General features: G+C 49.1%; 1 protein-coding gene across 14 annotated transcripts in view; it reads right to left on the reverse strand.

Annotated features, from left to right (window-relative positions):
* hdac9b (histone deacetylase 9b) overlaps positions 1 to 20712 on the reverse strand; it is a 46750-nt gene that overhangs the window by 15071 nt on the left and 10967 nt on the right. For 4 of the 14 annotated variants that reach the window (XM_072715979.1, XM_072715972.1, XM_072715983.1 and 1 more), the window contains 4 exons: positions 4440 to 4669; positions 1022 to 1172; positions 238 to 361; positions 18 to 142 (listed from right to left, as the gene is read on the reverse strand). In XM_072715979.1, the coding sequence (XP_072572080.1) occupies positions 18 to 142; positions 238 to 361; positions 1022 to 1172; positions 4440 to 4669 (630 nt within the window). Of the gene's footprint in view, positions 1 to 17; positions 143 to 237; positions 362 to 1021; positions 1173 to 4439; positions 4670 to 4769; positions 4798 to 11997; positions 12021 to 12570; positions 12851 to 12887; positions 13343 to 19419; positions 19490 to 19792; positions 19917 to 20712 lie in introns of those variants that run through there. The other 10 variants (XM_072715977.1, XM_072715984.1, XM_072715976.1 and 7 more) reach the window with 10 other exon arrangements.

A 20712-nucleotide genomic window follows, 5' to 3' on the forward strand; every position in this document is an offset into this window, starting at 1 on the left:
TCTGGCCATGCAGGTACCTGTCTTCCTCAGTGGGAAGTCATCCTTGCAGTCCATCGGTGAGGGTGGGGTATACTTGTAGGTGGGGGATGCCCCTCCCAAGGGGGGTGAACTTTGTTCCAACGATGTGTGGTGGGCTGATCTGCTGGGACAAAAAAGGAAGCAGACACACAAATAAGAGTGTGGGACGCGGTCATCGAGCTGCGGACAGGTCTGGGACGCTCCGAGGACGTCACTTACTGGTACCAGAGCTTGGGGTGGTGGGTGATGACGTTCCGGCCGCCGTTGACGCTGGGATCCTTGGCTGATTTACTCAGCAGGAACTCCTGCAGTTTCTGCTTGACCTCTGTGCTGGCGACTGCACCTGCAAGGCCAGAGAGTCACCCGATTAGCCTCCATCGCTCCGCTCGGCATGTCGTCTGCAGCGGGCGAGAATTTCACGTCACGGCTGCGTACGGGAGAGTAGCGACACTGAGAGATCAGTGGGAAAAAATGTCACCGAAGCATCCTGGGAAACGGACAGGCGTACAAACCGGCGAACATACAATTTGAACAAAGGAATATCGCCCTCTAGTGGACAGTCAGGGGAAATAAGCATAAAAGCAGTATAGCTCTCGGCTTCCTAAATAAAAATTTTTTTTTATAACCCTAACCCTAAAGCATGATTGCTTTGCTGCAGTAGATATACCAGGTGTGATATTCAAAGCTCATATTAACAACAGGTGCTTTCTGTAATAGGAGCGTGCAGCAGTGTATGCTTGGGAATTTGCAGTCATGTGCACACATCAGTGTTCGCTGCATGCAAAGGATGCACAAAACAATGCGAGTGTCCAGTAATGGACTCCTGTACTGTTTCTGCATGGCTGGTGTGTCTACAGGCCGGGGCAATTAGGGGCATAGACACCCTGGCAGAATAAGTCAAATTATACGTAAAATTATACAGAAAATTAAGGGGGGGGTGCAAGGTGACACATTGTCAGGGGGCTCAGAACTCCTGTCTACGCCCGGCGGCATTGCCTCCTACTCTTGCGGGTGCGCTCCTTGCTCCTCAGCGCCAGCGCCTGCTGCTCCCGGCGGTGTCGCTCCATCTCCTGCTCGCGGCTCTGCTGCTCCAGCTTGCGCTCCTTCTCCAGCAGCTCCTGCTGCTGTCTCATGGCCAGCAGCTCCTGCTGGAGCTGAGGGAGAGCGAGAGGGAGGGAGAGGGAGAGAGAGACAGAGAGGGAGAAGGAGAGAGGGAGGTGGAGAAGGATAGAGAGAGAGGGGGATAGGGAGAAGGAGAGAGACAGAGGAAGAAGGAGTTGAGGAGAGAGAAAGAGGCAGAAGGTAAGAGACAGAGAGGGAGAAGGAGAGAGAGGGAGTGGGAGAGTGATAGAGAGGGGGGGAGAGGGAGAAAGACAGAGGGAGAAGGAGAGAAAGGGAAAGGGAGAGGAGAGGGAGGGAAAGGGAGAGAGTGAGGTGAGAGAAAGGGAGAGAGTGAGGAGAGAGAGGGAAAGGGAGAGAGTGAGGAGAGAGAGGTAAAGGGAGAGAGTGAGGAGAGAGAGGGAAAGGGAGAGAGTGAGGAGAGAGAGGGAAAGAGAGAGAGTGAGGAGAGAGAGAAAGGGAGAGAGTGAGGAGAGAGAGAAAGGGAGAGAGTGAGGAGAGAGAGGGAAAGGGAGAGAGTGAGGAGAAAGAGAGAAAGGGAGAGAGTGAGGAGAGAGAAAAAGGGAGAGAGTGAGGAGAGAGGGAAAGAGAGAGAGTGAGGAGAGAGAGAGAAAGGGAGAGAGTGAGGAGAGAGAGAGAAAGGGAGAGAGTGAGGAGAGAGAGAGAAAGGGAGAGAGTGAGGAGAGAGAGGGAAAGGGAGAGAGTGAGGAGAGAGAGAAAGGGAGAGAGTGAGGAGAGAGAGGGAAAGGGAGAGAGTGAGGAGAGAGAAAGGGAGAGAGTGAGGAGAGAGAGAGTGAGGAGAGAGAGGGCGGTGGTGCATCAGCAGCGCGACAGGTGGTTGGGGGGTTGGGGGTTTAGCATGCTGGACTTAGCACGCGGATCCCATGAAAACAGTTGCCTGACCCCTGGGGGGCTCCTTAAAGATACCCCATTATGTTATAAGTATCACGCTGCGGAGATGGGCAGAGGTGTAAAACGATAAGTTCCTGGCCCAGAATAAATACGTCAGCTACCGGATGATAATGAATCACACCACGTGCTTCGGGCAAGGCAGCGATGCTACTTAATGTGTGTGTTTTAGAATGAGCCCCCCCACCCCCCACGGGAATTATTATCTAGTTCAAAGGATACAGTCTGTCCTATGATATACTTTGCAGTGAGCACCATATTTCAGGCCGATGGGGAATCACAGGGGCGGCTGGCAAACTGGCTACGCGGGGAAATTTAAGCCGTGTATATCTTTGGATGCATTTCTGTCATTTCGCTGCAAGTGTCTGCTAAAAAAAGTAATAAATAACGCACATTATTTAAATGCTATTCTGTATTATAAATATCACACTTTAAGTAAATGGGAGTAACATTTTGGTTTGTAGTGTAACTACAGAGAGACTACAGATACACAGGTTGACAGACAGCTCTGTGCGTCAGGAGTCCTGTGGGTTTCCTACCCCAGCCCAGCGTGTGACTCGTCAAAGTGGCATCAATATAATGCCCTTTGTGTTTGCATGACTACATCCCACGCCAGCCTGCCACTCCGTCCAGGGCGTACCCTGCCTAGTGTCCCGCCTCACACCAGCCTGCCACTCCGTCCAGGGCGTACCCTGCCTAGTGTCCCGCCTCACGCCAGCCTGCCACTCCGTCCAGGGCGTACCCTGCCTAGTGTCCCGCCTCACGCCAGCCTGCCACTCCGTCCAGGGCGTACCCTGCCTAGTGTCCCGCCTCACGCCAGCCTGCCACTCCGTCCAGGGCGTACCCTGCCTAGTGTCCCGCCTCACGCCAGCCTGCCACTCCGTCCAGGGCGTACCCTGCCTAGTGTACCGCCTCACGCCAGCCTGCCACTCCGTCCAGGGCGTACCCTGCCTAGTGTCCCGCCTCATGCCAGCCTGCCACTCCGTCCAGGGCGTACCCTGCCTAGTGTCCCGCCTCAAGCCAGCCTGCCACTCCGTCCAGGGCGTACCCTGCCTAGTGTCCCGCCTCACGCCAGCCTGCCACTCCGTCCAGGGCGTACCCTGCCTAGTGTCCCGCCTCACGCCAGCCTGCCACTCCGTCCAGGGCGTACCCTGCCTAGTGTCCCGCCTCAAGCCAGCCTGCCACTCCGTCCAGGGCGTACCCTGCCTAGTGTCCCGCCTCACGCCAGCCTGCCACTCCGTCCAGGGCGTACCCTGCCTAGTGTCCCGCCTCACGCCAGCCTGCCACTCCGTCCAGGGCGTACCCTGCCTAGTGTCCCGCCTCAAGCCAGCCTGCCACTCCGTCCAGGGCGTACCCTGCCTAGTGTCCCGCCTCACGCCAGCCTGCCACTCCGTCCAGGGCGTACCCTGCCTAGTGTCCCGCCTCACGCCAGCCTGCCACTCCGTCCAGGGCGTACCCTGCCTAGTGTCCCGCCTCACGCCAGCCTGCCACTCCGTCCAGGGCGTACCCTGCCTAGTGTCCCGCCTCACGCCAGCCTGCCACTCCGTCCAGGGCGTACCCTGCCTAGTGTCCCGCCTCACGCCAGCCTGCCACTCCGTCCAGGGCGTACCCTGCCTAGTGTCACGCCTCACGCCAGCCTGCCACTCCGTCCAGGGCGTACCCTGCCTAGTGTCCCGCCTCACGCCAGCCTGCCACTCCGTCCAGGGCGTACCCTGCCTAGTGTCCCGCCTCACGCCAGCCTGCCACTCCGTCCAGGGCGTACCCTGCCTAGTGTCCCGCCTCACGCCAGCCTGCCACTCCGTCCAGGGCGTACCCTGCCTAGTGTCCCGCCTCACGCCAGCCTGCCACTCCGTCCAGGGCGTACCCTGCCTAGTGTCCCGCCTCACGCCAGCCTGCCACTCCGTCCAGGGCGTACCCTGCCTAGTGTCCCGCCTCACGCCAGCCTGCCACTCCGTCCAGGGCGTACCCTGCCTAGTGTCCCGTCTCATGCCAGCCTGCCACTCCGTCCAGGGCGTACCCTGCCTAGTGTCCCATCTCATCACTACCCCGTACAGTGGGATTTGGAGCTGGAAGATGGATGGATGTATGGATGGATAGACTAATTGAACATAACATGGGTCTCAAGGTCTGATAACTGCAGAGGTCAGGAAATATTCAAATATATTACATTGTTATTGTAAAAGTTTTCCTGGCAGTCTGTTGTAGAACTTGAATTTCATCAGATCATTTTTAGAAAGTATGAAGCATGCATAGGGTTATTCATGAATATGTGCCCACACCTTCCAGCAGCTTCCATTCTGCCTGGCCATGCAGCATTCAGCCGACATCTGGGTCAACAGCACCGCCTCAGGCTGCCAGTGACCTCCCAAGGCCAGAAGGGGCCGGGCTCTCACCTTGAGGTGCTGCTGCAGCTGGGCCTGGTGCTGGCGGGTCAGATTCTCGTGCTGCTTCTGGAACTCTGTGATGAGCAGCTGCTTCTGGATCTGCTGCTGCTTCTGAATGAGGAGCAGCTCCTGCTGCAGCTGTTTCTCCCACACGCTGGGGTCCGACGTGGAGCCCAGCATCCTGACGTCCGTGGTGCGCAGGTCCAGAGGGGCGCTGGGAACCTCAGGTTTGACTTCCACTGTGAATTCAGAAATGGGGAGAGAGTGAGACAAAGAATCAATCTACAGTCACAAATTCAGCCACAATCTACTATAAGAAACGTAAAGAGTCAGACTCACAATCTGTAGTCATAAATTCAGTCATGATCTACAATGAAAAATTGACAATCAGAGACACAATCTACAGTTACACATTCACAGTCAGCGACAATCTACAGTCAGAGTCACTGTCTGCAGTCAGAAATTCACAGAGAGTCAGAGTCAATCTACAATCACAAATTCACAGTTGGTCACAAACTGCAACCACAAATTCACAAAATGTTCTGATTTGACCAGGAAGTGAGAGCACACACAGGTCTCTCATTCAAACCAGAAAAAAACACAAAAAATGAATTGTATATGATTCTCTGCCCCAGTTATGCTATCACACTTATAACATCACCACTGATAGGGCACATCACTGGCACGCCCACTAGTGTTTATTCTGCAGCCATTCACTTCTCCAGGAACCGCTCATTAATAAAACCCGAGTGATGTCACTGAAAGTACGGTTTCGTGAATCTTTGCAGATCACAGGAGGCGGACGGCAGGAAGGGACGTGTTTGGGCACTCGTCCAGTGAAGGGAGAGTGAAAGATGAAAAAGCATGGATGAAAAGAGAAGGCTGCCTTCTCCCAACCCTCGCTCCTGACCCCAGATAAAAACGGCTGTGTTATTATTTACATAAATTCAGCACAGACACTCAAAATCATATTTTGCCTATGGAGGCAGTGGGAGCATTCATTAGATAAGTCTTCTGGAAGCTCTTGGTTACCGAATAAATACCGATAAAAATCAGGTAATTTCAAAGTATTTGCTTGTTCACCTTTCGTTCGCACAAGATTCCGCTGCCAAAGTTTTCTTATTTAAATAAAAATCAGCTTGTTCAAAGCTTATATGCATGATGTTGTTCATTATTTTTTATTTCACAGTCCAGTTTTAGGCATAAAGTCACCTCATTTTCCTATGTTCTTTATTTTTAATAAAAATAGCATCATTATAAATACGAAAAGCTCACAGAGGAAAGAGAAGGGGAAGATTCAATGAAACGATGCACTGAGACTCTTAACAGCAATGTAATTGCGGGGACTGGGCATAAACAGGTTTGAAATATCAACAGCGAGTTTTCAAGGTTTAGTGTAGGCGAGAATATTCTGTCGCATGGGGGGATGATTGTCTGAGAGAGCTGGCAATTTTCCTCTCCAGCCGAAAGGGGTGAGTCACTGTGATACTGACCGTCCTCATTGCTGTACCTGCCCCCTGCTCATCGCTATATTCAAGAGCGGCGTGCGGTCACAGCTTACAGGGCATGGGGGCACTGGGGCGGATTGATCAGGCAAGGGGAGAGAGGAGCCCTCAACACCATTTGCTAATAAGACTGCAGATTATATCACGGCCGGTGTGTCCCAGTGTTACACAGCGTCCTGAAAGGTGAAAATACACAGTCCACAGAAAGGTCACACAACGTCCTGAAAGGTGAAAATATACAGTCCACAGAAAGGTCACACAGCGTCCTGAAAGGTGAAAATATACAGTCCACAGAAAGGTTACACAGCGTCCTGAAAGGTGAAAATACACAGTCCACAGAAAGGTCACACAAAGTCTTGAAAGGTGAAAATACACAGTCCACAGAAAGGTCACACAACGTCCTGAAAGGTGAAAATACACAGTCCACCGAAAGGTCACACAACGTCCAGAAAGGTGAAAATGCACAGTCCACAGAAAGGTCACACAACGTCCAGAAAGGTGAAAATACACAGTCCACAGAAAGGTCACACAGCGTCCTGAAAGGTGAAAATGCACAGTCCACAGAAAGGTCACACAACGTCCAGAAAGGTGAAAATACACAGTCCACAGAAAGGTCACACAGCGTCCTGAAAGGTGAAAATACACAGTCCACAGAAAGGTTACGCAGCGTCCTGAAAGGTGAAAATACACAGTCCACAGAATGGTCACACAGGTTCCTGAAAGGTGAAAATACACAGTACACAGAAAGACTAGTGTTAGATGTGCTCAGAGGCAATTCTTGGATTTGACTCTTTGGAGTCCTCAGCCTACAGTCACAAATTCAGCCACAATCTACAATAAGAACTGTAAAGAGTCAGAGTCACAATCTGTAGTCATAAATTCGGTCATGATCTACAATGAAAAATTGACAAAGAATCAGAGACACAATCTACAGTTACACATTCACAGTCAGCGACAATCTACAGTCAGAGTCACTGTCTGCAGTCAGAAATTCACAGAGTCAGAATACGGTGTAAAACTGCCTATGGATCGTTTTGTACGATCATTTCACGACAACAAAAGTGTGGCAATATTAAAATCACATTTACTAGAGGGTGTTATATACGAGGCAGCATGGTGGCATCGTGGGCAGCAGTGGAGCTACACCTGGCCAGGACTCGCACCCCCCGTGTGCACACCTGTGTGGGTTACGATGTGCTTCCCTGTGGACGGGCCACCATCTCAGCTCTGATGGCCCTTGTCTGAATCCCTCTCTTTCCTGGGTCTGGCTTCCCGCCCACGCCCGGAATAAGCCATCGTGGAATAGGGATGTTACACGGATCTCATGATACGTCGGATTAGCAGGCTTCACGGACGGCATGCCGCTTCGTTTGCACCTAACAGGTGTTATTTTGTGAGAAGCAGTAATCAGCTTTGTTGTCTTCTATGTCCCTGCATCTCGATCAATGTCTCTGTGACTCCGTTCCAGGGGCAATTATAAATAGAAACACTAAACCAAATGGCGCAATCCGAGGCCTGTGACGAGCCTCTACCTCGCTGCCATGGCAACCACGTCGACATAATTCTGTCTCCCAGTCTCGCAGGTATGGAGACTCAGCGCAGCCACTCGGCCCAGCCTGCCTGACAGGCACCGCAGCCTGTGCTCTCGTACTCGGATAACAAGTTTAACTGAAACAAATTACAGTCCCGATAGGAAAGAAAAAATGAAGCAGCCGTGAAGGACGCCCACGTTTAAACGGCACGCTCAGGGTGATTGAAAAATAACAGCTATTCCTCTGAGTATGTGCCAATTGCAGGCACAAGAAGCCCGGAGATTATTCAACAAACGCCAGCGCTGAAAGGAGATGAGGATGGCACTCAGGAAAAATCCAAGGATGCCTTAATCGCTCACGGCGCTTTTAGTGAAAAGTGGGGCTGAGCTTGAGGAGCGCTTGGGAATCCGGCCAATGGAAGAGTTTTGGGGAGGCAGACGCCGGTGTCGCGTCTCGGAAAAGGCTAAATATAGCATGGAAAAACACCTGCTTGCTGCAGAGGTGCGTCACCTGCGGCGCTTGACAGGGGGCGCTCTGCTCAATGCATCTAACTCAAACATAGGAGAGGCAGGCCCTGAAGGTAACTTCCTGGAGTGCTAGTCCAGATATGCTTTGGGAAATTATGGGAGCACCATGAGTACACCACAGAACCTGTACTGAACAACAGAACCCGTACTGAACCACAGAACCCCTACTGAACCACAGAACCCATACTGCCGCCCCCTGGAGGGCAGACCCTGAGCCCACATCTTTCCCTTAACACTTAACACTCCCTTAACAAAGTGCTATATCTAATGCATTAAAACATATGTGAACTGAGAACTGGATAAACACGCGGCCACATTTCATGAGGCAGAAACCCACATTCAAGCGATTTCAAAGCACAGCCCGGCATTTACTCTCGCAGTGCAGGTACTGCGCCTTGCCGGAGGACGCCTAGGAACAGACCGCCTGAGAACAGACCGCCTGAAAACAGACCGCCTGAGAACAGACCGCCTGGGAACAGACCGCCTGGGAATAGACCGGCTGAGAACAGACCGCCTGAGAACAGACCGGCCCGGGACCCCAAATCAGCGGCGTTCACTCCATCAGACCGATTTACGATATTTGTTTTCCTTTCTGGCACTCTAACAAAACAAGAAGGAACTTCTATCTGCTATTTATTTAAAATAAAATGGCCAATTAAGGTGTAAATGTAATTTCTAAATATAACATCAACCCAGTTCTGAACAGGGGGACTTGGACCCTATCCCAATAGTGCAGTAAACAAGGCTGGGATGCCGGACCTTCAGGGTGAACACACCAAATGACGACTTAGTGGGAAACACCAAGAAGCCATACCACATGACCCCAGGACACAGAAGTTCCACGCACAAAAAACAGAGATGGGATTCAACCACCAACCATACAGGTGTACTGCGACAGGGCTACCCAGTGAGCCACCACGCGCCCCCCACAAATAAAGCCTTCTGAGCCACATTTTCACACGGAGACTGTGAGAGCGACTCACATTCGTCTGTTTTGACATGGGTGAAAAATCTGCAGATGGCTTTTACATCATTTTAAAATACTACTTTCTGTCAACTAGCAGACACACTACGACAGATCCCCAGGGATTTCAAAAAGGTTTTAGGCAGAACTGTCCTGAAAATGACCTCGCGTCTGCCGGTATCATCCTGGTGCAAATCGTGGCCCCGGTATCGCAGATATACGGAGCTCGTTGATTGGTCTGGGGGTTTGATTGACAGGACTGTTTTCGTGGGTGGAGCGCGCAGTCTGACTCACAGGAGCGCATTTACAGCATCTCACGTACTTGACACTTTGACTTTTTACTGAGAACCTCTGCTGGCAAAACTCTGCATCGGCCATCGATACATTTCCGTTCCCTTTCCCGGTACGAGGCTTTCACGCCGATCATTATAGAGACTGATGGTTCCGGCACAGCCCTACTTCAGCGCGACGCTAGCTTTAGTGCGTAGAATTACAAGCGTGGGACGAGAAATTCGCAACAAGTGTCTGACGGGGACAGGGTGCCGTCGCAAGAGCGAAATGTCATTGTCACAGGGAATAAAAAAGCCTCGAACGGCACGGGAAACAGAGCACGTTGTAGAAAAACAAAAATCGGCATGCTAACATTTCATTTTCCTGTGTGTAGTGAAACTCACAGGGGTCCCAGAATAACCCACAGCACGCTTCTGCTTTCCTCTATATTAATAGTGGCTGATGGGTGCAAAAGCCGTGTCTTATTTTATCGCAGGAATAGACAGACGAACTGCACTGCTGCTTCTCGCATTATGTGCAAGTCTATTTTGGGGCGGCCGGCGTGTCTAAAGCAGGAAACGGGGCATTATTTTTGAGTGTCAGGCATCTGTCACTGCATCTGAGGCGCATCTCTAGTATACGAGCCATCTATTGACCAGGAGTGCCCACCCGCAACATACACCGTAGCTTTTCTCACAAAAACGGGACATGCATTACTGCAGTGCCTTGCGAAATCGCATTTCCGTGCCGTGCCGAAACAACACCTTCTGGGCTTCGAAAAAATACCATTTGTCGCTCGGTATACATATATTTATGCATCAGGAGAAAAAATAGCGCGTTGACATAATTGTTGTTCATTAGACAAAAAGAATTGCGATAGGACGACTGGGCGATGCCACGTTGCCGAGGGGGTGGGGGCGGGGTGGTTTATGCAGATGTGCATGGAGAATCTGTTGCTTTTGGCATGCAGTTTAATTACGATGTGGGTGTGGCGTGACTCCCGTAAGCACAAGGCAGAGTATGTGCGGTCAGATCCAACTTTATCATCCCCCCAAAGTTAGTAACGGGCCCATAAATCCCCCAGAGGGACGTATTACTTCGCTCGGCTCTTAACCACATTCTGCAGAGGAGCGCCAAGTCCTAACGACGGGGGCGTCCGCAGCAGAATGTGACACCTGCCCTAACCCTTGGGAATGACCACATACACGTTATTCATTATCTCACACATCACTCGCATATTCCTTTCCCTGAAGGCACACCTGTTGCACACTGCACTCTTTGCCTTGACAAATGAGTCATATATAACAATTTATCTTTTTAATAATGCTATCATGGGATTTCTAATAATAACAAAAAGTGTTTTCTCTCTCTAGTTGCCTAGCAGACATTGGTCTAAATCGGTCTACAGTTTAACCTATTTGCAAAGATATGGACAGTATTAATTCTGGCAAATCCGGTTAAAGACCTAGCTCAAGACAACTGGGAGTGTTTTATGTATAAGCGCATGTTCCATGCTGTTAGGTTCCATGCCGCTTCTGTGATTGAAGAAGAACCTGCATGGAATCGATTTTCAGTTCGCCTTTGTGTGCCAGGCCGATGCTGTTATATCCAGCCGGATCTCTAAATCAAGCATCACAACATTTCGCTATTATTATACACACCTAATATGAGTCCTTGCAACACATTGGCTCATATCCCTTGACTCCTTATAGCTATTGACTAGTAGTTGACATTAACGTCATGACCAAGCTGTCAGACACAGTGAGAAAATATTTTTGGTAAATGGTAATAATGAAAGGCTTTACTAACCAGTTATGTATTTTGCACAATAGGTAAAATCGAGCAGTAGATGTTGCTTGAAAAATTTCTCTTGATCGCCCCCCACAGGTATGGCATGGTTACTGCATTGCCTATTAAAGGAACGGTCACAAGCACTGGCTCAGCCACAAACCTCTCCTGACAACAACCGGGCATCGCTTGCGGTGCCAACCTGGTTTGCACGTTAGATAAAGGCACGTACCACAACCACCCCCCCCCCCCACAAAAAGATGAAACAAGATAAGGCCAGCATGTGGGCAGAGCTAGAGGCTTCTGAAAATTCTCCACCTTCGCCGGAACCACAGTCGATGGGACTGAAAAATGACAAACACCCTATAAATAACTGTTCCGGTGTGTTGTTAAATTTGGAGCTAACTTAGACAAGATGACAACGCCTAGCGGCCTAATCTTAGCGCCCTAATGCCATAAGCTGAAAATAAAACGTCTAAGAATAGCTGACCCACAGAATAAGCAAGAGGCCTAAGACTCTGCAGGCATTTAAAGGACCCTAAAACACTCAGTCCTCTACTGCATCCGCAACCTAAGACAAGATTAGTAATGAGATGGAACTTTAATAACCTCCCAGTGAAACTGCTGCTGTCTAGCTGCATTACAGAAATATCTCCCAGCACAATACTTCCCTCCCCCGCCCCGAAAGAAAGAAATAAATCTTTTTGTTTTTGGCAGCTGGGTAAACATCCAGTGCCTATTACATTACCACTGATGGTTAAAAATGATGTTCACATGCCTTGTGAATCCTTCCCTGGATCGTAATTGCTAGGGAAGTGATGGATAAGGTAGCCCATAAATAAATGTGTAACCCAGGTAAGGAGAAGCTTACAATACAGGGCTGAGCGGCTCGTCACCCAATAAGGCGAGTGCCTTATTTTTGCCGATGTTTACCAAACACTGGGAGCCGTAAACGGGGCTGAAAGAAGAATGTGACTTTACCTTTATGCAAATTTAATGTGAAGAGCCGACGGGCTTCCCGACAGCCCAGGCCTTCGTGACGCACTGGCTGACACTGTACTCCTTTACCAGATTTAATTTTAGTCGACAGAAGTAACGCCAGAGCTTGCGGAGCAGGAGTGGTTTGAGTCACAGAACTAACCCGGTTGAGTCAGAGAGCGGAGCGGTTACTGAGCGCGATGTCAGCTTCCACCAGGGTGAGAAACAGAAGCATTTATGTATAACAGAATGCTTGGGGGAATAGAAGCCTTCCACAGCTGTTCAGCAATAATGGTCACAGCATTCAGCTGTTTTGCATGCTGGAGATTCCCCCCCCCCCCCCCCCCCCCCCGCCCCATGCCTGTTTGCAGCGTTCAGACCCACGTTTTCATCCTGCCCAGAGGTGCGACAGGAGCTTGGTTCAAAAAGCCGTCAGGATGAGATGTCCACGCATCTGGAAAATGCTCGATGCCTCCCTGATCTACACTTAACGCCCCCCACCCCCCCTCCCCGCACCCAGCCCGCGATGCATCCACGCGCTCGATCACCCAGTCGCCAACAAGATGCCATACTCACAGCAGGAGGTTCCCTCTGCGGCCAGAGACCCGATTAGAACTCAGCAGCACAGACGCAGCAGCACAGACGGCAGGTCGGGGGAGTCAAGCCATCACACGCGCAAAAACAGAGAGACGGTGCCGCGCATGGGGAAGGACAGCGTGGAGACGCAGGGAGCAGGGCACGGGCATGCTGTACTGTCACTGAGAGAAGTTTGAAAGCCCACCTCGGTGTAGAGTGAGGAAGGGAAGGAGAGAGAGCAACAGAGAGAGAGAGAGGAGAGAGAGAGAGAGAGAGAGAGAGAGAGATCCCCTTGGAGTCCAAAAAAAAAGTGCCACCTCTGTCACCTGAGCCGTCCACGCCGCGCATTTCGTACACTGCTGGAATCTGCCTGGGTGCCTGGAGCCCGACCGTGGGGAAGCACGAGTCACCTTCGTAGATCGTCTGCAGCATCGTCCGCTCAGCGCCAGCTCCCCGTCTCGGGCTGGCTCATGGCCGCCCAACGCTTCCTGTCACACTAAGCCGGCCCCCCGGCCGCCCGCAGGGGAGAGAGCGCTCTTCTCCCCTCCCCAGAGAGGCAGAGCTCAGTGAAACCCTGCTCTCCCTCTTTCACTCCCCCGTCTGCCTCCGGAGTGGCGGGGAGGGGAATCACAATGCTCAGAGTCCTCGCTTTTTGCCAAGGGGTATTTTTAGATCCCCGGATCCCGATAGAATAGGACCCGACACGCATATGAAAAAAAATTCTGTGGTTTAAACCCTAGCCCTGACAGAAGAGACGAACAAAAACTGCCATCTTTTTTTTCCACCTTCTCAGTCTGTCTACTCCTGTCTTCATTGATTTTGCCGACTGGAAAGTCTTTCCCCTCTTTTTAACGAAAGAGGAGGAGGAATTCCACGCCTCCCGGGTCGAGACGTCGCGTCCGGCAGCTCCCGTGAACCGTGTCTCGTCTTGTTCCTCCTCTCTCGCTCCTTCAGCCGACTGGAACGGGATCAGGCTCATTAGCATGTGAATCAACAACGGTTCGGCCCACAGGTGACGGGGGAAGAACAATGGCCGTCCCGAGCCAAAAATAGGCCAGGCAAGACTAGGGGATTGGAGCAGCAATCAAGCGCTTAAAAATACCAGCTAAACACAGCTGTCTTCTTCATCTCTGTCTCTCTCTCTCCCTCCAGTTTTTGTATCAAGGAACACAAACTACCCTGACTGATATTCCCCGTTATTTATTTTATGAAATGTTTTCTGCATTCTCTGAAAGAGGGTTTCCCATTCCTCCTCCTCCCAGTTCCCCCGGCTTCATGATTACGCTGTTTCCTCCTTCACTATTATCTCTGCATCCTCCTAACGAGTTAGTGCTGGTAGCAATTGAAGGAAATACACATGGATGAAGTTAACAATGCTGAGCCACTGATAAATGATGCATTAAAATGAAAATTCACATTAAAACTGACACTGACAGCTCAGAAAATGATCTTCTTTCAGAAGATGCTCCCTGCTTCCCTCGTCTGTCCCTCTCTTCTCTTACAGCCCTGTAGCACTTTCCATAAAATGTGCTGCTCCATCATTCATATTAGTGCTTGCAAAATGTTCCATATGCATTAGCGTAGTTGCTATGCAGTTGTTTAGGGGTTATTTTAAATACCATTGTGTCTTTTCACTAAACCAGCTTTAACTACAAAACAAACTGGGCAGCACGTCCAGGAACACGATCTCTGAATGCAGCTTTTTAACAGACCCACAACTGGCAAACTGCTGAATCGCACAAGAATAAATAAATAGCTAATGGAATAAATTGCCCAACACCGAGTGCCACTATCTGCCAACATTTTCACGTTAAACAAATAAACCCATAGCCATAACGACAGAGGCAAATGAGATTTGGCACCAAATTAACTTTGTAACCATTTTTGCAGACCTGCTACTGTAGAAGATGCCAGACCGCGTGAATGCAGACCAGCCCAACCGTAACAGTGACAGAAACATAATTACTTTCAATTAACGTGGCCACTGGCGCCCATGCAATCCCATAACTATCTGTGCAGCTATCAATGTGCTGTATGGGGCATTGTGACAACGAGCAGGAGGACCAACAACTGCACCATCAAAGCTTGGAAGATCAAGTCCCTGATCCCGATGATGGCGGCTATCTGCCAATAAAACAAAGCGGGACTCCCGTATCGACTCACAACGCAGCATGGATTTCGGAAAAGCCGGGAGACACTTTCCAAGACACCGTTCTACAGATCCCTATAACTCCTCATCTGCTGCTATGCACACTTTCCGGAGTGTTTACAAAGCCAGATACTGCAACGACGGCAAAGGACTGGCAATAAGAAATTCACAGGAGTCAAAATGGCATTAAGAACATTCAAAGGTAAGTAGAACTCTCAGAGAACCAGGTCTTGGTGATCAGGGATGCAGGACTGAGAGCATAGCCAAGAGCAAGGTGCCTTTAAATTTTCATCTTTCTACATAATTTGACCTGTTCCACAGCCACAGGCAGCAAGCCAGCAGGGGCTATTTTTAGCTGTCGAGCTCTGCCGTCTTGCGGACTAGAAAGATAAAAATGTAGTTTTACTGGGCTCATTCGGCCAGGGAAATGCTTAACCCCTCAGCCCGGGTTTATAAAGATAGAGAGAGGAGAATGGAAACCCCGGAACTTGGCTGTGAGCTGGGGTACTGGGCGACCGTTATCCAAAAACAGACAATCGTTGGCTTGTCGGCTCCACATCGACGATCACCTACGGCCCCCTCCCTACAGCACGCCATTTAAAACACGCCTCATTCTCAGAAGCTCCCCCAGTTACCATATAAAACTCTGGGTTTTGTTAGAACCTGCAGAAATTAAAGAGCAGCTAGATCACTGTATGCTGGAGAATCAGCTGGACAAATAACTAAAGCAGCCAGAGCAGGAGGCGGCAGAAATCTGTGTTCCGGTGAGCAGTACGCCATACTATTTTTGTCCCTGGCTCCTGTAAACGCGTCAGTCCGCGGTGTTAGTGCCGCAGCTGAGGTTTGTCACATTTCCTTCAGGATGCTGGCGGTTCAAGGGAGAGGACAGCAGCCTACACGGATAAACCTGGAACGCGGAGAACGTTTTACCGTTTACGAGTTGCAGGGGAGACGCACCATTCACGTTCAGGAAAGCTGTAACTCTTTGAGTTTTGCGTTCTGAACCCTCCAGACCCACTTCTCTTTATGTTAAATTCCTCGGTTAATTCATTTAGGCCGATAGCGGCGATTAACCTGCACTATTCTATTTATAGCAAGCTTTCCGAGTGACACGCGGAACTGTAAACAGTCCTGTAAGCAGCCAGCGAGACCAGTTCTCCTTAAAAACCCAACAGAGGCCTTTAATAGCCCGCCTGCGTCAAAGCCATCCTCGGCCTGCCTTAAGTCCTCTTAAAGCATTTAGCCATGCACGTCAGCGAACCAGCTGGCAGTGCCAGGGAACGCCCCCCCCCCCCCAGCCGGACTGCCCATCACCCCATCGCACTGCGTAGGAAAGGCGAGGGGGGTGAAGGGGTGCAGTGCCCGAGGCAGAAATAAAGACAATTAGGGCCACCTCAGAACAGGGAAGGCTGCAAAACAAAAGGTCACAGTACAATGGCTATTGTGTCAGATGAAAGCGAGCAGTGTTTGCTATCGCACACGTGTGGCTCTCTGTGGGACTGGAGAAGAGGGAAAAAAATAGATAATTGTATTTCCAGGAAAACCTGTGCTGAGTTGCGATTTTATATATATACACAATACATACAGTATATAATGTGTGTGTGTGTGTGTGTGGATTATGTTTATACTACATTGTAGGGGCCAAATGTTCCCCACAATGTGATAAAAACCTGTTATTTTGATGTTGTGGGGAGCACTTTTCAGGTCCCCGCAAAGATCTCTGACTGCAATGAAAAAAACAAAAATACCAGAAGTCTTGTATTTTGTTTGGTTACTCATGGTTAAGGTTATGGCTGGGTAGGGATTAAGGTTGTCATGTTGGTATTAGAGATTTCCCCATAGAAATGAATGGAGAGTCCCCACAAAGATATAATCATGAACCTGTGTGTGTGTGTGTGTGTGTGTGTCTGTATGTATTTCTTTTGAATCTCATGCGGCTCGAGCCAAAAGAATCAGCACAGGAGGGATGTCAGAATTAGCCAGGCCTTTTGCTATATAGGTCGACGGGGTGCCGGGGCTAATTTTAAACAATGCTACTTACGTAGACTTTACTAATGAATATGGCTGGATTAACTACCCATTTAAACGTGCAGATTAAGACCCGAAGCAAGTGAGGTAAGCATGCTTGCAAATGAGGAGAGCCCCACCCAAACTGACCCCACGCCTCACCTCTTAAGGACAGTACAACACAGGGACACACTTTCAACCGATTCCATAATTCCAGCAGTTTGATTCCATAGTCCCCAAGGCTTCACCTACCGGAAGTGACATTCAGATGGGAAAAAACACAAAATTATCCCCCATTTGTATAAACATACACCTAAACAAATATATAACATAGATAACTGGCGTCCCTATTTTGTCCTCTAGCTTGTGCACCCAAAGCTGCTCTCTGTATAAGCATACCCCATTAGTATGGGAGTGGATGATTCCCTGCCCCTTCTCTCAATATACCGTACTCCAAACGTCCCAGAATGCATTGCGACGCAAAGCGGAATATGGATTTTCAAGAACTGTGTATGCCATGAAACATGTAAGTGGGTGTAATCCTCTGAAATGTGTGTGTGTGTGTGGGGGGGGGGGGGGGGGGGGGGGGAGGGTTTGCACAGATTACATTTGAGGACCAAATTGTCCCCAAAGTGTAGTAAAACCTGAAATTTCCTTACTTTTGGGGACATTTTTTGAGGTCCCCATTTGGATAACCTCAGTTTTATAAAAATCTGTGAATGCAATCAAAAAAGTAAAAATGCCAAAAGTCTTGTATTTTGGTTGGTTGCTTAAGGTTGGTTAAGGTTAGGGATGGGTAGAGGTTAAGGGTGTCGTGACTAGGATTAGGGTTTTTCACTTAGAAATGAATGGACGGACCCCAATTACATAGGAAGGCCTATGTGTGTGTGTGTGTGTGTGTCTCTGTGTGCGTATGAAGGTGCGCAATCCAACAACATGGTTTCATCACTCCGTCTGGGGAGGGCCAGGTTGCACCTAGCCTGGAGTTTGACGTCACGGCGCCAGCTTCGGTTAGCATTAACTGCTGTGCGCCACTTAATTACCTGAGAAAACACTTTCGGGGAGCACCTGAAACGGGTGACCTCAGAATAATTAGCGCTCACGGCAGACAGCCCCGAGGACTCCCACGGGCATTCGTCACGAAGCAAACACGGGCCGAGCAGGGGAACCGCCACCAGAACAGGATTAATCCACTCTGGCTGCACCATTCCTGCATTAGCAGCATGTGGCTCCAGAGCCCCAGTTCAATTTGCACATCAGGTATGAAGAACATAGATAGAAAGGCAGCCTGTAGATCAAGAAGAAAAACTAACCAAAACATTTAAATAGCAAAGAAAACGATGAGCCTTAAATTCCTAAGGCTTTCTGAATAAAACTGACCAAAAGTGGATCTTTCTGGATCTTAATTGCCTTCCTGTGGCCCGCTCTTTACAGAGCAGCTCCCAGTAGTCGATGGGAAGACGTGTGCCAGACTTAACTACAGCCCTCCTTTCGCCACATAGAAGTTTTCTCGAGCCCAAACCGCAGATGTATGCAGTGAGAGGAAGTGCATCCATGACCGGCGTTGTTTCCCCGCGCAGGTTTCCCACGTGCCGCTGGCAGCCCGACTCGCTCTTCCCGGTTACGGCCTGGGCCGTGGCCGGACTGCACCGGAGGAGGTTATGGACACACGGTTAACTTTTGCCGGACAGCGTTCAACGTGTCCGCCGGACATCCTCTGAAATCTACATGAATGGCAGAATGCACCTCACAATCAGACCAACAACATTAACTGCTGCATTAGTGCTCTCAGCCTCCGTTACTCCTCTAATCCTCTAGGGATTATTGCATTATCTGCAGGATGCCGTTTCTTAAAAGTACAATCCGCGGTCTCCACTACATTACATAAATAATGCAAACGTGCAATCCCCGGTCATGACATGTTTGTTCAGATGTATTCTACCTACACTGCACTGCAGAAATTAGCATTTTTGCATCATATCTGTTTTCTTTTTGTGGGGAACATAACATGGATCCTTCATGCCCTCAGCAGCACCGTCTCCCGAGGGTGAGAATGTTGTAGGTCACACCTGGATCCTCGGTCGTCAGAGGAGTGGTGTACAAGATCTAAGCCTCGATGAAACAAAAGCCACACTTGCAATGCTGAACCGGTGATTTAACGTTTGTTATCGTTGCAGCAACCAGGTTCAGAAGTGACTGGACCAAAAGGGAAACCTGAAAACGTTGTGGGCCTCACAGAAGTATACAGTCTCTCTTACTTTATAGCAAAGATCATAAAAGAACAAATGCACTGAAACTGCTGATTTAACATCAAAATCGTGTTAGTGCTTATGCCCGGAAACATTATGGGAAAGAATTCCCAGCTAATGATTTAGGCTCTCTGGATTTTATTAGGTTAGCCGGCCTGGTATTTCCTGTTGTGCTCTCTGGGTGAGACACACTGCACTTTACAGCTTGTATCAAGTAACGCACAAAAGCTTTTAAAGAGCAATAATTTATGAGTGACTTCATAAATGTAAACACCGCCCGGAAATGCTAATTGCTGTACCATAATGCATACAACAAGGCGGAGCCCCGGAGATGTACATATGAACTTTCCATTGATGCTTAATGAAATAATAAAGAGTAATGATGCTGCTAAACTCGAATGCTGAACGGGAAAGATCTTTTAAGAGTGACAACAGGCGGCTTACCTGTTGGCGCGTCGCGTCCGAGGCTATATCCAGCAGGTATATTCCAGGCTAACATCTTTCATTTTTTATGGCAACATATGGCGTCTTTGTTGCCCTGCCTTTGAATCGGTTCCCAAATTATTGTTCCCTGTCGAGCGTCAATAGAATTCCAAAAATAACAGTTCAGCGGCACGTTTCGCAAAAATAAAACAATGGACGGCATATAGCAATGGAATCGATTCTCGAGTTCATCGCAGTTGGATGCCATTGACGTCTTCCTGTTGATGCATTGTCCCTAAAACTAGGGCACTGACACTCTCTAATATAATGCTCATCACCCCTGCAGAGTTACGGCTTATGACTCTGGACAAATTCACCAGCTCTAAGCACTTACCTCTGAAGTCAGAAAACAGTCCGTCCGGATTGAGGCTGTGGACTAAAGCCTAGCTAGCAAGTAATCCGTGACCGACTAGTTTCGTTTGAGCGTCCTGCAGAAGTGAACAGCACAACCCTAACACCAAGGAATCGAGGAAACAGAGCCATGACATCACGCGCGAACGACCCATTGTATGTAAAAATGGATGTGGAAGTGCTCAGCGAAATACAAGACAACACTAGGAAGGAAGAATTGTTAAGATTTGCTATCGGCGTCAAGCTACCAAAAGTTACCGACTTTCTCACCTGGCAAAATTACAATAGTTCAAACAATACAGGTTAGATTCCAGTTTAAAAAGTCAACTGCAGGCATTAAGGAAACAGATCATTTTTTTTAATTGATAAAAAATTAATACTATTAAATATTTTGTCGTCATGAAATTAGCAAGCAATGCAAACCACTTTATCTCCCAGTCTCCTTCAAAAATCAACAGTATACATTGTTTGTAGCTCAGATGTCAACTATGAAATATTATTTGCAGTGAATCCTTAAAAGTCTTTGGAAGCATAATAAATTATGTGACTAATAACAGCCATTGTGTCTCAACCATGGTGTATAAGTATATCTCAAAAGTGACATATAGCTCAACTTAAGTCAAGGCAGACAGAGGCAGACAGAGGCAGACAGAGGCAGAAGAGGAGCTGACTCTTTTCCTTTTAAATAATTTTTTTTCAGAACTGTTTCAGATTTTTTTTTATCATTGCTCCCTCTCTGTTGCCATTCTAGACTAGTGGAGCTTAAGGAACATTGTAAACTCTTCCCTTGTTGATCGGGGGACCATCTAGTCCATGTCAGGACAGACACTATGAGCTGTAAACCACCATTTCAACCATTTCAATTAAAAGGACCCGGATTTGAGAACTAAGGCCTTGCTGTGT

Source organism: Paramormyrops kingsleyae, chromosome 9, assembly GCF_048594095.1.
Source record: "Paramormyrops kingsleyae isolate MSU_618 chromosome 9, PKINGS_0.4, whole genome shotgun sequence".
NCBI lineage: Eukaryota > Metazoa > Chordata > Actinopteri > Osteoglossiformes > Mormyridae > Paramormyrops > Paramormyrops kingsleyae.